The sequence below is a fragment of the Eriocheir sinensis genome, chromosome 37, assembly GCF_024679095.1.
Source record: "Eriocheir sinensis breed Jianghai 21 chromosome 37, ASM2467909v1, whole genome shotgun sequence".
Classification (NCBI taxonomy): Eukaryota; Metazoa; Arthropoda; class Malacostraca; order Decapoda; family Varunidae; genus Eriocheir; species Eriocheir sinensis.
In genome coordinates this window covers 15,281,779-15,300,446 of record NC_066545.1, presented here as the reverse complement: position 1 = coordinate 15,300,446, position 18,668 = coordinate 15,281,779, and the positions used below count along the sequence as shown (strand labels likewise).

At 41.9% G+C, this 18,668-nt stretch overlaps 2 protein-coding genes across 7 annotated transcripts; one reads left to right on the top strand and one right to left on the bottom strand.

Annotated features, from left to right (window-relative positions):
* The first annotated feature begins 516 nt into the window (after nucleotides 1–516).
* LOC127008366 (eukaryotic translation initiation factor 3 subunit F-1-like) lies at nucleotides 517–5,012 on the top strand. Its single transcript, XM_050880364.1, has 7 exons — nucleotides 517–684; nucleotides 1,491–1,567; nucleotides 1,919–2,125; nucleotides 2,932–3,034; nucleotides 3,697–3,813; nucleotides 4,461–4,594; nucleotides 4,815–5,012. The coding sequence occupies exons 1-7, from the start codon at nucleotides 576–578 to the stop codon at nucleotides 4,902–4,904; spliced, it is 837 nt and encodes a 278-aa protein (XP_050736321.1). The 5' UTR covers nucleotides 517–575; the 3' UTR covers nucleotides 4,905–5,012.
* Nucleotides 5,013–5,402: 390 nt separating this feature from the next.
* Nucleotides 5,403–18,585, bottom strand: LOC127008367 (phospholipid hydroperoxide glutathione peroxidase-like). 6 transcript variants are annotated; one of them, XM_050880371.1, is made up of 6 exons: nucleotides 18,510–18,585; nucleotides 8,759–8,823; nucleotides 7,495–7,568; nucleotides 6,881–7,025; nucleotides 6,291–6,521; nucleotides 5,403–5,856 (listed from the first exon to the last, which is right to left on the bottom strand). In XM_050880371.1, exons 2-6 carry the CDS (start codon nucleotides 8,759–8,761, stop codon nucleotides 5,821–5,823), a joined length of 489 nt encoding a protein of 162 aa, XP_050736328.1. In that variant the 5' UTR covers nucleotides 8,762–8,823; nucleotides 18,510–18,585; the 3' UTR covers nucleotides 5,403–5,820. The 6 variants fall into 6 exon arrangements, with proteins under 6 accessions (XP_050736328.1, XP_050736327.1, XP_050736325.1 ...); XM_050880370.1 differs by lacking the exon at nucleotides 18,510–18,585 and adding an exon at nucleotides 15,810–15,894; XM_050880368.1 differs by lacking the exon at nucleotides 18,510–18,585 and adding an exon at nucleotides 13,111–13,278.
* Between the last annotated feature and the right edge of the window lie 83 nt (nucleotides 18,586–18,668).

Below are 18,668 nucleotides of genomic sequence, written 5' to 3'. Positions count from 1 at the left end.
CTGACTAAGAGAGTTTCAAAAAATAAAAATCTCCATTGTACAAAAATAAAAACACATGTCGAGGTTGGTTAACAGAAAAAGGAATTAGAATGTAAATACTGATAATATTCCTGAGTAGGTACACATGCAATTACCTAAATTACCACCTCCATGGCAGCAAACTTTGGGTACTCTTTAATAATGGCAGGTACAATGTTATGATTGATGAACTTACATTACTGGGTTATATCTGTAAGTATGTGTATGAAGCGATATATTATAAGCGTAAGTTATATAGTGTAACGGTTATATTTGTAGAGAGGACCGATCGAGAGGAGGACCTATAAGAAGTGATGCAAAGCGCTTCACTTCCTCTTATTATTATTATTATTATTATTATTATATATCTCCTCCCTTCTCCTTTGTTATTTTACTTGCAACAATAAACTATCAATCAATCAATCATTTATTATTATCATCATCAGGGAGTGCCGTTACAAAGACAAAACTCCCTCGACACTCAACTCAACACAACAATCATCATCATCAGCCTTCACTGCGCCGACGCCCTCGCCGCCGCCACACAGACCAATAGCATGGCGCTCAACCTGGTAGCCAAGGTTCACCCAGTGGTCTTCTTCACCATCGTGGACTCCTACGAGCGGCGGAACCTCGAGGCACACCGCGTTATTGGCACACTGCTGGGTGAGTAGGATGCTTGCTTCTCCATCTGTTGCCCCATCACCTCTCTCTCTCTCTCTCTCTCTCTCTCTCTCTCTCTCTCTCTTGCTATTGGAGGTTCTTGTGGTTAGTGGTGGTAGTTACCCTCTGGCTATATGCACATTCTCTCTCTCTCTCTCTCTCTCTCTCTCTCTCTCTCTCTCTCTCTCTTTACACCAGCGGTTCCCAAACTTTTCAGGCCACGCATCACCTCCCAGGCTGTGACCGAGTCCACGAACCCCTCTAAGATTCCAGCAGTACTAAGGTCCCGTTGATTTCCTTAAATTTCGTCCATTTTTTACGAATTTTGTGCTCGCTAAGTATGAGGCTCTGAGCGATGGCTATCAAAACTGAACCAAAATGTACTTGGGGGGTTGGATGAATGTGCTCGGAGTCTGGGTAAGTTTCAAACAAAGAACAGACAATTCCGCTGAAGCGTACAGCATACGTTAGTTTTAAAAGAATGGCAGTTAACCTGGTTGCAGTGATTGGCCAAATTTGTGGCTTTACCGTGTAGCAGCGATGGGCCAAAATTTGTGCCATGAAATAACCCCCCCAAAATAGATGATACATAATTTGATCACAAATGGTTTGTGTGAGGGATGAAAATTATAGTGTGATAGTGTATTACGGTGAGGAAAGTTAAGTGATACAATTCCACTGAGGAGCAAAGTGTGTGAATAAACAGAAGAGAGGAGGACCCAAGAAGTGATACAAAGACTTACAGGTCAAAAGAAGAAGAATTTAAGATTGCCTCGTAATATATGTCCGTTCTTTCTTCCCCTTTCCAGGCACAATCGGAGTGGACAAGGGAGCAGTGGAGATCACCAACTGCTTCTGCGTCCCCCACAATGAGTCCAAGGAGGAGGTGAGTCTTGCTTTACGCGATATTGTCCATTAGTAAGCAAGCCTCGGAACTAGATTTGACTTAGATAACATAACTAGATTAGCCTCTAACTAGATAACCTAATACAAGTAGATGAGGCCTGAGGGTTCATAGCTAGGCATGCTAACAAAGAATCATTGAAATCAGGGTGGACAGAAAACTAACCTGAGAAATAGAATCAGAACCTTTGCTGGGACAAGATGAAGTACACTACCATCAGATTGAGAAGTGGAAAACATTGATAGGCCTAGGTGCTCCAGGGGACTTCTGATGATGACAATGAAAATGGATGAATAAGTGAACATGTCCTACCTTAGTAATCCATCGTTCCAGGTCGCGGTGGAGCTGGACTTCGCCAAGGACATGTACGAGCTTCACCGTAAGGTCAACCCAAATGAGGTGATCGTTGGCTGGTGGGCGACGGGGCACGAGATCACCGACCACTCGCTGCTCATCCACGACTACTACTCCCGCGTCACCACCAGCCCCATCCACCTCACCGTCGACACCACCCTGCACGGAGGACGCATGAACATTAAGGTACGAGATGGGGGAAGGAAAAGTGATGAAGTTGGTGATCATGATAATCCTAAGTGTGTATGTGTGACTCGATCGATATTTTTGGGGGTCAATCAATATCATTATTTTAGGCAGATGCATGAAGATTAAGGTACGAGAAGGTGAAAGGAAAAAGGTTACCTAATACTTAAAATGTGAGGTATGAGAAATGGTGATCGTGGTTTTCCTAAGTTTGTATATATGTGACTTGATCGATATTTGGGGGGGTCAATTAATGTAATATTTTAGGCAGACGCATGAAGATTAAGGTATGAGAATGGGAAAGGAAAAAGGTTATCTAATACTTGAAATGTGAGGGACGAAAAATGGCAGACATGATTTTCCAAAGTTTGTGTATATGACTCAATCAATATTTTAGGGGTCCTCTTTACAACAGGCCTATTGTGAAGATTAAGGTACAAGGAGGGGGAAGAAAGGACAATGCTACCTAATACTTATAACGTGAGAGATGAAAGCTAGCGATCATCTTTCTCTTAATTTGTATATGTATGATTCCGTCAATATTTTCATAACAGGCCTATTGTCAGCATTGCTCTATTCTGCTGCGTAATGTTTTGATGTTTGAGGTATTGAACTGAATCTGCCAACTATTATGGAGAATGGATTGAAAGCTACCATATATTGTTAAGAGGGATATGCAGTACCTATTATAATTGCACAAATCTAGGTTATTTCAAATTTATTATCATTATGCCTTTTTTTCCCCCTTGAGCTGTTTTCTTTACCGTAAAAAAAATGCTTACTTTCGCCTCGTCCCCCCCCAACAGGGTTACGTTAGTGCCAGCATGGGGGTGCCAGGACGTACGCCAGGCACCATGTTTGCGCCCATTCCAGTGGAGACCATCTCATACTCTCCCGAAGTTGTAGGAAGTAAGTCACCCCAATATTTTTCCTGTTTGGTTGGGTCGACATAACCATACGTATAAAAATGATGTCCAGTTGTACGTCATTTATACTTGTACTGCTTCCCTATTAACTTTTCTTTCTCACATTTTCACCCCAATATTTTTCCTGTTTGGTTGGGTTGACATAACCATACGTATAAAAATGATGTCCAGTTGTAAGTCATTTATACTTGAACTGTTTCCCTATTAACTCTTCTTCCTCACGTCTTTAACTATTCAAACAGTTTTATATGAGTTAAAAGATTCCCAGTTAATAATGAGAAAGTCACCCCAATATTTTTCCTGTTTGGTTGGGTCGGCATAACCATATGTATAAAAATGATGTCCAATTGCAAGTCATTTATACTTGAACTGTTTTCATATTAACTTTTCTTCCTCACGTTTTTAACCATTCAAACAGTTTTATATGAGTTAATGTTCAAATTGACTAAAAACGGTGTCTATTTTGGGCTGCAGTGTCGCTAGGATTACTGTACTGATGGAAATTGCTAGTTAGTCCTTTCCTTACCTGCTCATGCCCCAGTCACTAGCGGCCTATCTCATCCATCCTTCCTCTCCTCCTCCACCTCACCAGCATTGCAGTTCTTTCCAGCACAGCATTACTCACCCTCTCTGCCCCACCCACAGCAAATTCCACCCAGAAGAGCAAGTACAGCCGCCAGCGCATTGTGGAGCCATCAACAGACCTTCACCAGATCTCCGAGGCCACACAGAACATGGAGGCCACCCTGGATGTCCTGATCAGTAAGTGGGGCCGTGGGGCCTTACCGAGTGTGTGGAACGGCAGTCGAGTGTTCTTCTTCTGTAGAGCTCCGGCGCTTTGTATCAATGCTTAGATCTTTGTTCCTTGGTCGTCCCTCCTTTTTATCCTTTAGTTATTCTTCATCTTCAACTCTCAGCCAAGAGTGCATGGGATAAGCTTTTGTAAAGACTCCCACAGTGTAGTCCTGCTTTAATTCCTGTTTTCCTGTTCTATTTTTTTTCTAAGCTTTTGTAATGACTCCCACAGTGTAGTCCTGCTTTAATTCCTCTTTTCCTGATCTATTTTTTTTCTTTTCTGCACTTTTATGTTTGTGCTCTTTTTCTTTTATCTATAGGCTAGGCACACTGGAGTTTGGTTGTGGTAGGGAGAAGGGCGGTGAACGTCAGTGCAACCATTACATTTTCTTTGTGATTTCTTGTCCTTTCTCCAAAGCTTTATCTTGTTAGGTCTTTGGCTGTCATAATTTGCTTGTTAGGTCTTTGATAATAATAATGGTCAAGGAATGATAGTTACCAGATCAGGCTTCAAGTTCATTGCATCATCAGATTGTGAATATCAATGTTGGTTACCCCCTCATGCCCTCTTACTTACAGTGCTTCATGCTCAACTCACTTCCCTTGCTCTCCAGCCTATGTGGATGATGTGCTGAGTGGCAAGGTGCCCGCTGACAACTACATCGGCCGTGAGCTGACCCGCATGGTGAACCAGGTGCCCAAGATGTCTGCACATGAGTTTGAGGAGATGCTGAACACAAACATGAAGGTGTGTGCATACTCTCGTGTGGTGGAGATGTTGCTGGTAGTGCCTTTATGCACTCTTCTAATACTAATGCACACCATAAGTAGAATCATCAGATATACTTGAGTCAACTCTCCTGGTGTGAATGGTTGTGGACGAGTTTGCAGAACACAGCTCTCATTCATGACAACCTTAAACCTTAGAGAAATTTTATTTGATAGTGATGAGCACTTTGTTTTTTCAGGACCTGCTGATGGTTATCTACCTGTCTCAACTGACAAAGGTCAACGTGAGCCTCAATGAGAAGCTGACCATGCTGGTGGCCACACAGTAAGCACCATTGTACCCTAAGCTCAGAGCAAGCAAAGACCTTGGGAGCAGGTCACAAAGAAATCAAGAAATTGCTTGCAGAAATCTCCTAAATAAATTGATAAGAGGAAGAGTAGGGAGTATTATTTAACAAACCAACAGCTGTGAAGGCTACACAAGTTTAACAATTATAGGACAACACATCCCTTAGTACAGAAAGCTTTCACACTTCACTCGAATTTTGTGAGCATTGCTTTCATTCCGTCAACTTCCATTATGTCGAGTTATATATGCCCCAGCACAACTGACAAAGATGCAGTTATATGGCAAGGTTAACAAGTCCTCTACATCCACTGTTCAGAAATCAAGTTACATCACATAAGGTTACATTTTTTATCATACTACAGCCCAAGAGGTTAGTAGCTATAAGGGGCATAAAAGTACAGCTAAGGTTAGGACAGAAGTTACCTTACCTTACCCCATCCAGCAAGAAATTAGACAGGATAGACCCAAGTTACAGACGGACATATTACCATTTTTATTCATGCTACTTCAATATACAAATTTTACTTGGGGAGAAATGAGCAAAAGGCGTAGTAGTACAGAAATAAATGCTGCCTTACAACACAAAACGACTAGGAGTACCTGCTTTGGGGTCACGTAATGGCACGGTCTAAGAAATGCTAAGAGTATATGGACTGAGTAGAAGCTGCAATGCTGTGAGTGCAGAGACGTGGCCGCGGGAACTGAGCAAAACAAGGAGAGAACAGATCTTCCAGTCGTTGGGTCTTGGCTGTCAAGTTTGCCCACCAACTTTCATGAGGACTCTCCTCTGCCCTCTCAGCCCCTACTGCCTTGAAGGGGATAGGGGAGAAGGAAGTGTCAGCCTGCAAACCTGTCACTCCCCCCCCACAAAACCCCCTTACTGACGTCTAGCACATCTATAACAGCTTGGTCAGGTCTTTTTCGATGCTTGGCTGGAAAGAGAAAGGAAAAAATATTAGTGGATGGGGTGCATGAGGTTTGGATGCCAGCTAATCTTGATGCAGCAGAGATAAGGAATGCACTTGACAATTGATTCAGGAAAGTCATGAGATAATTGATAAGCCATGTGATTTTTTAAGTGCACACAAAGAATGATCAATACATGCCACTTACATTACCTTAGAGCTGATAAAACCATTGAATTCTACACACAGCTACTGATTAATACGGGGAATTATTATATTTGTAAATGAAAGTTGGCTGCACGTAATAAAAACTTCGTCGCTTAAATTTAGTCTGTATAATCAAGTTCAATTGGACAAGAAGCCGTCCTTAAAATCAAACATGTAAACAATGACTTGAACCAGCTCAGGATTCATCTGGCCCATCACCCCTTGAACCGAGCAGCCCCACAGAAGACACTCACAATGGGGTTAGTCTGAGGGGAGTAGCGGGATACGGGGTTGCCATTTCGGTCGACCAGGAACTTGGTGAAATTCCACTTGATGAAGTTGCCCAGCGTCCCGCCCTGCTTGCTCTTGAGGAAGGTCCAGAGGGGGTGGGCGTCGCTCCCGTTGACCTTAATCTTGGAGAACATATCGAACTTCACCCCGTAACCCTCAGCGAACTTCTTGATCTCCGCCTCCGTGCCCGGCTCCTGAAGGACGAAGGATACGAAAGCTGATTGACGGATTATATGTGTGAGAAAATGGGAAGCAATGTTAGGTAAAAAACTGATTGGTGGAGTATATGTGGGTGTTTATGGTTTGTTGAAATGTGAGAAGATGGGAAGCAATATAAGGAAAAACAACTGATTGGTGGATTATATGTGGGTGTTTATGGTATGTTGAAATGTGAGAAGATGGGAAGCAATATAAGGAAAAAACAATTGATTGGTGGATTATATGTGGGTGTTTATGGTATGTTGATATGTGAGAAGACGGGAAGCAATGTAAGGAAAAACAACTGTATCAGTATTAACACTCATGCAAAAACCCAACACCCTCACTCTCTCACCTGGCCTCCAAATTGGTTGCAGGGGAAGGCCAGGATGCTGAGGCCCTGAGGCTCATACTTCTCGTGAAGCTGCACCAGTTCGGTGTAGTTCACGTCCGTCTTGCCTCACTTACTCGCTACATTGACCACGATGCACACGCGGTCCCTGGGGAAGGAGGAGGAGGGGGGGGATGAGGAGGGAATTACATGAGGGAGAGAGGCAAATATGAACACTTACTATGTTATGAAGGGGAGAGAGAAAAATATGAACAGGGAATGAGGGAGGATGAGGAGGTAAGGACATGAGGGAGAGAGAGAGAGAACAGGGAATGAAGGAGGATGGGGAGGGAGAGGGACAATTAAGAACAGGGAGTGGAGGAGAAAGAGGACAAGCAGGCAATGACATAATAGAGGGAGAGAAACAAACACAGGAAGGGAGTGAAGAAAGGTAATATACGTATAGAGAAAAATACAAGGAGTGGAGGAGAAAGAGGATAAGCAGGCAATGACATAAGAGAGGGAGAGAAACAAACACAGGCAGCGAGTGAAGCACGATAATATAAAGAGAGAAAAATATGAGCCGGGACTGAAGTAAAATTATATACCAAACATGGGAAAAATTTTGACCAACTCACTTGTACTTCTCCATGGACACCTCATTGCCGTCGATGTCCTTTGCGCTGAACTCGTAGAAGGATGGACTGGCTGCCTGTAGTGTGGAGGGTGCCGTTAAGTTGATTTGCAGGTAAGATATCATCACCCTCATAAAATAATTGCCTAAGTAATTTTTCAGTGATTTCCAGGTTTTTGTCTACAGCAATTTTTCAACATGTGACTCCCCTTTTTGTGGACGGTTTCCAATAGTTCGGTTTCGGATTTATACGGGTTGTCATTGAAGATCTTTTAAGGGTTTTTAAATTTCCTGCTTGTCGGGAAATTTAAAAATCCTAAAAAAAATTATGAAAATCCACATAAAACTGAAACCGAACTATTGGAAACCATACTATTTGAGTGACGACTGTAGTTGCCTTCGTCATTCAGGGTTTGAGTGTTATAGAATTGACCTTTTCATTTCTGCCTAAATCTTAAGCCAAATGAGATAGTGACAGTTCTTTTATGATTTCCCGTTAAGTAGAAAATAATGAAGGTTTGTTTACGAAGGTGACGATATACAGAGGGTGTGGGTTCATGCACCTCTCCCTCTTATGAACACTCTTCAGAGGGCGAGGGAAGGGTCGCGCACTCATCCCTCTCACGAGCAAACATTTCCCGAACAGTTTCATCACTCATTTGAAAGTTAATGACTGATAGCTTTTTTTGTAATCAAGTGCTGGATCCTTACTTTCCCAAACCTAACCAGACTAATACATTCTGGTAATTATAATTCATGGAAGATCAGTAATTCTCCCCCTAGACAAATTAAACCCAAATCATTTTGAGGCCAACTATTGTAGTCGAGATTTCAAGGTGGCTAGATATGCTAATACTAGTTTCGTATTTGTAGCAAGACAACCTTAAAGAAAATCTACAAATCACTCCAAGCAAATGATGTCCCTTTCCTAACCTAACCTACGAAAGGATTAATTATGAAGCTGTATCTTAATGGGAAATGTATGTTTATCGTTTTTTTTTTTTAGATGCTGCTCTGATGAAAGAAAAAAAAAGAACGAGAATGAAGTTCCATCATATCCAGTTACAATTTAATTTTTGCAAACTTTATGGATATTTCTCTGCACTATCTTCCTATCTTAACATGTCCTATCTTAACATTTATGTCCCTCTATTTCCTCCTTAACCTATGCATACCTGTGCTAGCCTGGGTGAACAAGAAAGCCCTGCCGACTTACCCCATGACTGGTCAGCCTCACCACCACCACCACCACCACCTAGCTCACTCACCATGACGAGGGATCTTGTGTATGTGGACAGGCAGGCTCCTCCACTCACTGCCAAGAGACCCTGAGCTGCCAGAGAAGGTGGGGAGTTAGGCACTATTAGGGTCGAGCTTTGTTATTCAATGTGTAGAGATGGAAGAGTGCAAATACTTTAAGTTCTAAGTTCTGTTATTACAGCTCACCCAAGACAGAATATTAAGGAAGAGAGAGGAGAGTAGGAGGTAGATAATTGAAAGAGAGGAACAACCAATGAAAAAGTAGCTGAAGGGAATGAAGTAGATCAATAGGTGGCAATGAACAAGTCGAGGGAGAAATCACCAGTGGAATGGGGATACATGACACCACAACTTTTACTCACTCTATGGCTATGATGACACGACGCAAGTTGTCATGACTAGCGTAAAAATTGCACATCTACCAAAACACATACCACCAGAACTCACCACCGTTGCCAGATTTTTTTTTATTTTTTTTTACAACAAAGGAGACAGCTCAAGAACAGAAAAAAAAGGAAACAATAATAAAAAAAAGACCGCTACTCGCTGCTCCTAAAAGTACTCAAGAGCTCTGTATTTATCATTTTCTGGGGCCGATAACTGTTGCCAAGAAGCACCAATAATTAACCATTTAAACGATAACCATGTATGAAGGCAGTTATTTGGGTGATGAAAGTAGTTTTGGGTCGGAAATCGGCAAACATAAGAGGCAGAGTACGGCAATCTGGCAACGTTGGAACTCACTCCTACTTTTTCTTTTTTATTACAGTAAAGGAAACAGCTCAAGGGCAAATAAAAAAGAACTATTGGAAGAAAAAAAAAGCCCGCAAATCACTTCTCCTATAAAAAAAAAAAAAAGTTAAGTGGAGTGGCCAAAAGAGAGGTCAGTTTCGGGACGGTGATGCAAAACTAAATATGGCTGTGTGAAATTATTGCCAGGAGTGAAATATACTGTAACCCCAACATCACAAATAAACTGCAAAAAGAACCATGAACACTATAAAGTCTACAATCTGGGCGTGATGACAACCCTGCCCAGTGGTACGATGCTGAACCCAGGTGTGACATTTAACCTCTTACATGTCAAATAAAACATAAAAAGCACTGACGGATATTATAGTTATCTACACGTATGAATCCCTGGACGTAGCGACAAACATATGCCCCTGCCTATGACGGAGCACTCACCCATAACATCACAGAGGGAGTTTACAAGTGCAGTGACACACATCCTGAAGGTGCTAGTCTGATCTCTTGGATACACACACAAACACACATATAAGCAACTAAGGGTATGGTGGTGGCTCGGTGCTCGGCTGCCTCAAGACTCCATCAATCACTCAACAGATGTAGCTAACACACGCACAGCTGTTTCTGGATCTCCCGGACACACACACACACAGCCACCACCAGGATGGAAGTGTCCTGCTCAGTCTGAACGCAATATATAACTTGTATAGGCTACCTCCTGCTGATTCATGCCTCTCTCTCTCTCTCTCTCTCCACCACACTTTTTTTCTCTTATTCCACTTAGTTGTGTTTTGTTTTATCCATTTATATATTTCTTGATTCCTTAGTGTTTATTACTCTATGTAAGTCTCTCTCTCTCTCTCTCTCTCTCTCTCTCTCTCTCTCTCTCTCTCTCTCTCTCTCTCTCTCTCTTCCCCTTCAAACCAAAAAACTCCCTTTCCAAGTATGAGTAATCGCAAGCGTTTCATGTATGCCACGTTTCTGGGAGGATTACATGACGCAGCTAATCTCTGCCCCTTTGAATTTCCTTTTGACGAGGCCTGTCTTAAAAAAATCTTACTCTCTTTCAAGGGCTGTAAGCATTTCCCCCCCTCTTGGCTTTCTCGGTGGGGCTCGGGTTACATACATTGCAGGGGATTACAACATTTAGTGGGCTTTTACTTTGCCTCTCTCTCTTTTTTTTTTACTTTGATCTGCTTCTGTTACTGTAAAAAAAAGGGGCCTTACTCCAAATCAAAAGTGTAAGTTTGCCCACCTTCATATTACAGCAAGGTGAGAATATGCAGAAGCAATCCATAACTAACTAACACTATTGGGGAGCATACACTTGATTCAGTGCCAAATAAGAAAATAAATAAAAAAAAGTGAGTTGGGTGTAAGTCTAGATAAACACCAAAAACTGTATGCACTGTTAATCTATATAATATGCACTGTTTTGTATAACACAGTGTGACAGGGTAAGAGGAGAAGGCTGAAAGTGAATGCTGGAAAGAGTAAGGTTATGGTATCTGCGAGGGCGAGAAAACAGGTCACCGATTTTGCAAAGCCGTACAGAGTTAGAGCAGAGGGTATAACGAAGTGTAGGATAAGGTTAGGGGAGGAGAGAATGAAGGAGGTGACTGAGTTCAAATATTTAGGGACTCGTAGATAGAATTCTGCCACAGTGAAACAGGCATACATCTGTAAAACTATAAAGTGAATACAATCTATCAATCTGGAATTATCAACGACATAAATTAACAGATAGCAAACGATGGCAATTACGTCAATGAATGCAACTTCATGAGATAATAAAAGTCTCACGTACTGTGCTGTGGGGCTCAAATGAGAGATGAAGGCCAGCTGATAAGGCTCAAGAGGGGGTTAATTAGAGGAGAGATGAAGGGCAAAGAAATAAGGGATAAAGAAAAACAAAGGTATGAGGTATTGTGGAAAAATAAAGATGTGTGGGAGGCGATGAGAGAAGGGAGTTGTTCTAGACACTGCCATGGAGAAATACAGAAGAACGGAGACATTACAAAAGGAACAGAAACAGAACTCCCAGCCATGGCAACACAAGGCCCAGGGGTGAAGGGAAGGCCTGGGAGAGGAGGAGGAGGATATATAAGATATCAATATACGTGCAATGTTAAAGATGAAGGACATTACTCTTCAAGCTGGTGACTGTCGTGGAGGAATAAGGAAATAAAAGACAAAAGGAAGAGAAAATATAAAGAAAGTAAATAAAGAATAAAGGTGTAAGGAGGGGAAATGACCACAAGCTGCCATTGAGGAATAAAGGAGAATAAAGAAGAAATCAAAACCGAGGGAAATAAAGAAAAAAAAAAGTAAAAAGAGAACCCAATGAGGGAAGTGACTGTACAAACTGCCATGGAGAAACAAACACAAGAACACACTCACCAACAAGGAAAAAGGACAGAAGGAAATAAATGATCATAAAAAGAAGAAAAATATGAGAAATGAGGAAAATAAAGACGTATGGGAAGAGAATGAGATGTGGGAAATGACTCTAGAAACTGCCATGAAGGAACAAACACACAAACACACTCACTTACAAGGAAAAAAGAACATAGAGGAAGACAGAATAATAATAAGGAAAATGCGTGAAACAAGGAAAATAAAGATGCATGGGAAGGGAACGAGAAGTGGAAAGCAACCCTACAAACTAGTCATGTATCGGATGTCCACATTAGCATCGGCGGAACATCTCCATAATTTTTCACATCCCCATCCGCATTTGTGATGAATTTTAATTTTTATTTTTTTACAACAAAGGAGGCTGCTCAAGGGCACAAAAATAAGAAAGCAATAATAAAAAAAAGCCTGCTACTCGCTGCTCCCAAAAAAGAATTAAAAGAGGTGGCCGAAAGAACGATCAATTTCGGAAGGAGAGGTGTCCAGGTACCCTCCTCTTGAAAGAGTTCAGGTCGTAGGCAGGAGGAAATACAGATGAAGGAAGATTGTTCCAGAGTTTACCAGCATGAGGGATGAAAGAGTGAAGATGCTGGTTAACTCTTGCATAAGGGGTTTGGACAGTGTAGGGATGAGCATGAGTAGAAAGTCGTGTGCATCGGGGCCGCGGGAGAGGGGGAGGCATGCAGTTAGCAGATTCAGAAGAGCAGTCAGCGTGGAAATATCGATAGAAGGTAGAAAGAGAGGCAACATCGCAGCGGAATTTCAGAGGTAGAAGACTATCAGTAGGAGGAGGAGAGCTGATGAGACGACGAGCCTTAGACTCCACTCTGTCCACAGTAAATATAGGATGTCATAATTTCATATCCGCATGCGCAATTTGGTAGAGAGTGATATCCCCATCCGCCAAATATGTACGTATGACATCCGCATATACATCCGCATCCGCATAACATAAGCAAGCAAGAATCCGCGGATCTCTGAAATCTGACATCCAATACAACACTCCTACACACTGCCATGACTAAACAAACACACTCACTAACAAATAAAACCCACACAAAAACAAAAATACAAAATCATAAAACCACGAACCCAAAAATGATGATGAGGAGGAGGAGGAGGTCAAGGTGGGGTAGGAGGTTACTTAATGCTACTTTACACTGTTAGTAGAAAGTTAATGCGCTCCACTCCATACCACACTGAGGCTCTGAGTGTCCCGCTACCAGCTAGTGACGAGGGGTACCTGCCAGCCGGAACATTATCACTTATTATCAGAAAATCGACCTTCAGAGTCACGGCCGCCGCGCATTAAAGGTCTGCTGCTCCCAGTGACCAGCAACGTTGCCAGATTGTTGTACTCAGCCTTCTGTTTCCCGATTTCCGACCCAAAATCTGCCTCCTCGACCCCCAATAACTGCCTTCATATAAAGTTATCGTTAAAATGGTTAATTACTGGTGTTTTTTGGCAATAGCTATGGCTCAGAAAACGGTAAATGCAAGGCTCGGAGTACGATAATTTGGCAACGGTGGTTACCAGTCTCAGCTGTTCAGGGGTGGAGGAGGGAGGAACCGGTAGATTATCGTACTCACATCATACTATTTACCGGTTTTTGACGCCTAACTATTGCCAAAAAACATCAGGAATTAACTATTTTAACGATGAATATAAAGGAATCTCGTTATTGGGGTCCAGGAGACAGTTTCTGGGTCGGAAGTTAGTAAATATGAAACTGAGTACGACAATCTGAGGAGAGGAGGCTGTTACTGGCTTTGATTTTAGCTTTAATGACTTTATTTATACGATTTTCACGTGGATATTAGAAAGATTCTGCATTTTTTTTAAATATTACGACTTGCTGACATACTTTATAGAGGGGAGAGACTGTTATGGGTGCTTGCTAACAGCCTTGACTGAAGACCTAAATATGCGATCATCGAGAGGACTTCATAATGGTCAATTAATTTTACTGATACAAAGGGTTTATATGGACTTTTTTGTCACCATGACGTAATAACAAAATTCAGAGGGGGTAAGGAGCAAGCGGGAAGGGGGCGTGACCGCGTTCCGATCCTTGCTAGCGGCCTTGACTTCAGCTCACGTGCGATTCCCATTTTCAAAAGGACATCACATTATTCGATTCAGCCAACATCAAGGATTTAACGTGTACACACCACTCCCCCTTTGCATCTTTTCATTGTTTTCTTCATTTCCAGCTCTGATAATTTTTCCTTCTCTTCCATTTATATCTTTTGATCAAGTTCTGACGGAATCCACGGCAACTTCATTTTCTTTGTCCAATGGCTGTCTTATAAATCTTGGTAATATTTTGGGTACAAGGCTATCAGTCCATGTTTCATATAGGCTACATTCAGGAGGGAAAAGAATGCTTAATTTATGCGCACCATGCTGAAAAAATCTTCCTCTCCCCTCGCCTCTTCCCGTCACGCTGCTCGAAGCACCTGTGAAGCACCTATATGTGGGTGCGTTATGTTTTGGACTATATACGAGAGAAGAGAAAGACATCGGTGATTTGGACTATATACGAGAGAAGAGAAAGACATGGGTGATTTGGACTATATACGAGGGTAGAGAAAGACATGGGTGATTTGGACTATATACGAGGGTAGAGAAAGACATGGGTGATTTGGACTATATACGAGAGAAGAGAAAGACATGGGTGATTTGGACTATATACGAGGGTAGAGAAAGACATGGGTGATTTGGACTATATACGAGAGAAGAGAAAGACATGGGTGATTTGGACTATATACGAGAGTAGAGAAAGACATGGGTGATTTGGACTATATACGAGGGTAGAGAAAGACATGGGTGATTTGGACTATATACGAGAGTAGAGAAAGACATGGGTGATTTGGACTATATACGAGGGTAGAGAAAGACATCGGTGATTTGGACTATATACGAGAGTAGAGAAAGACATGGGTGATTTGGACTATATACGAGAGTAGAGAAAGACATGGGTGATTTGGACTATATACGAGAGTAGAGAAAGACATGGGTGATTTGGACTATATACGAGAGTAGAGAAAGACATGGGTGATTTGGACTTTCTACGAGAGTAGAGAAAGACATGGGTGATTTGGACTATATACGAGAGTAGAGAAAGACATGGGTGATTTGGACTATATACGAGAGTAGAGAAAGACATGGGTGATTTGGACTATATACGAGGGTAGAGAAAGACATGGGTGATTTGGACTATATACGAGAGTAGAGAAAGACATGGGTGAAGGCGATACTAACAGGAAATTTAACTAATATAAGGTGTCCTATCAATAAGAACTTTTGGATTTGTAAGGGATGGGATTACTATGGATGGAAAGTATGTGTTTGGTCTGTCGTAGATTTTAGCTGTCCACGAGGAGGTACATTAATTAAAGGGCGCAATTAACCCTACCGGTAGATAGGAGGACGTACTTTTTCAAAACGTTAAACCTGTATCCATTTGGCATCACTGCAGGAAAATTATGCAAACATATTTTCCTCTCACTAAATGTTACTGAAGTACAAATTATAAGATGTCTGGAAACTTTAGGCCACAGGGAGGGCAGGGGGAGGGGATGGAACCACACACACACTCATCAGCAGCTCCATCGTCACTTAAACATCTATTGTAATGTCAACTGTATTGTTATTTCTCTAGGGCGTCCTTGGATAGGTATCTAGGTCGTTAAATAGACATATATACTACTTTATACTGCACAGCCTATGGGCGGTCATGTTTACGTATGTACTTAACTATTTTCAGCTAAAACACCTGCAGTTGTGTTATGTTACCCACATTTACCACAGTGGCGTCTTACATAGTACTTCTTCACAATAATATATCGGGAAGGAAGACCTGTGTCATTTGGGTACATATAAGTACTCACAAATGAGGACGGGAGTGCAGGAGCTGTTATCACAACCAACCCAGGCGGTGTACTGCGTGGGGAACCTAAAATCTATCCCTATCAGCCTTTATTGTGGATACCATAGCCCGCGAAACTTTAAATTACTGAAGTCATGACGCCATATAGGTCTTAATATCTAGGGTTAGCAATCTTCTATACATGTTTTGGCAGCTGTTACTGCAGTGGCGTGGTTACTGAGGGACAAGGGGTCAAGGCTTTTGTAGGAGTTTTGGGCATTTCCAGGGGTAGTTTTATGACCCTTCTGGTACTCTTCTGTGCCACTTAGAAAAAACACTCATGAGAAGCCGAGTGATATGATTTTTGGCCTTTGAAAATAATTGATGAGAGGTGGAAACATCTGAGGATACCTACCCAGTACCCAGGACTATTATTTTCAACCGCTTCGGGCCCTTGTTAATAATATTTTCAGAGGCCACGGAAAAGATAGGACACGTTCTCATATGTTTTTTTCCAGTTCATGGCACAGAAACCTTACATATCTACCACCACGGTCATGAAACCACCCATGAAACTCCCTGTAACGTCATGAAACCACCCATGAAAATCCCTGTAACGTCATGAAACCACCCATGAAAATCCCTGTAACGTCATGAAACCACCCATGAAAATCCCTGTAACGTCATGAAACCACCCATGAAACTCCCTGTAACGTCATGAAACCACCCATGAAAATCCCTGTAACGTCTTGAAACCACCCATGAAAATCCCTGTAACGTCATGAAACCACCCATGAAAATCCCTGTAACGTCATGAAACCACCCATGAAAATCCCTGTAACGTCATGAAACCACCCATGAAAATTCCTGTACATAACGTCTACGAGTGTCTTTTTAAATAGATGTATACCAGAATGTTGAACTGTTCGCGAAAATGGGCCGTGGATCATAATTTATAGTCCCCCGAGGAAACCCTTTTGGTCCCATATCAAATAAAAAAAAATATTGTTCATAAGAAATACAACACCTCCAGATAACAGCTTTCCGAGGACCCCTGCCTACATAGTCCTTGTCTGTGGGCTATATCGTCAGAGAGATTCTACACTTTATAAATATTGTAATTCATTAGGGAGTATGAATTACAAAACCACTTCCATAGCAAATGTATCTATACTGTTATCTGTCTATCTATCTATATCTGTCTATATTTATCTATCTATCAATGCCATTAATTACTGGTACATTTATTAAATATTACAAAGTGCCACACTCCACCCATCTAGACCCACTGTAGAGGTGCAAAGTTTGTGCAGTTGGTGTTACTATCAAAATATAATGGTAATGCTGTCAGTAGGCATCATTCATGTACAAAACAGCTGGCTGGCTACTCTGCATATCTGACTGGAAAAACGCACGAAGAATCTTGGAGGCCCTGCGGAACACACCTTCATATACATACTATGACAAAAAGTACCTCCTAACTATAAAGTCCACCACTTCTCTATGTAGTCCAGGGTGAGCAAAGACCAACCTTTTTTTATGGAGATTTCTTGCAGAACACTTGTATCCCATGCCTCAATAAAGCCATATTTTACCTATTGCACTTGAGTTCATTTATCTTACAGTATTTTCTCAACTCGCCCTGTTTCAAATACAATAGCCACACACACACACGCTGATACCTGAAACCCATGACAAGAAAAATATCTTGTGAGATGAATAGTTTACTCAAAGTACACCAAACAGCTGGATCTTAATCTGTCAAGTGCCGTAAAGTAACTCTTCATCACTAATTCTTTAAGGAAAAATAGACAGTTACAACAATCATGTACATTGCCCCACCCTGCAGCCCAGAGGAGCCGCATCCCCCGGCAGTAAGGCCTCGGCTCGTGTTTGCATCGAGAGTTGTCGACCCCTGAGTGAGGTGACACCGTATGGCACCAAGTACAGCCACTGGTAACGCACCAAACTGAAATGCTGGTGCTGAAAGGCAGGTCACACCTTTCCCTCGGCAGGCCAACTCTGGCAGGCCAACTCCATGCTCCTTTAATTGGTCCCCGAGTCCCAGGCAGGCACCCTCACACTCACAACCTTAAGCTGATGTCATTTTATGGAGATTTCTTGCAGAACACTTGTATCCCATGCCTCAATAAAGCCATATTTTACCTATTGCACTTGAATTCACTTATCTTAGACATACAGTATTTTCTCAACTCGCCCTGCTTCAAATAAAATATACAAAACCATCAAGTTCCCCAAACTGCCAGAGTTGACCCTGCACACAATCCTGAGGTCATCACTCATTGCCCTGTCCCTCCCCAGTCCTCCCACCCCTCCCCAGCACCACACTGCCCCGTCCTGGGAGGCTGGGAAGGCGGGTGAGGCCAACAGCGTATCACACATTGTTTTGAAATACATCTCTGTGCTATTTATATATAATTTCTTGACTATTTACATTATTGAAGGTATCAAAATGTTTCCCTATAGTCACTCAACACTTTTGTGTACTTATTTTTTGTATAAATCCAAAACAATTTGAACTAATTCCACATGTAAATGATTCAACAATCATGTGCCTCAGAGTAAAGCATAAAAACAACACAATCTTTGTCTTGAAAGAATTCATAAATCTTGTCTTCATTTACCTACTTGATAGTATAAAATTTCAATTTCCAATTTTTTTCAGAACAAATAACACAACATATGTCACTCTACAACTGACCTCTCTTTGCACACTCTGCCGTCACCTTCCACTGCCGGCAGCCTTCTAAATACAAGAGACTTTCCTGCTTTGGAGATTAAGCAAACACTGAGCGGCTTATCATCCTGCTTCCTGTTGAGATGTGATTTCCTCAAAAGTATGTCACAGCCGGATGCCACG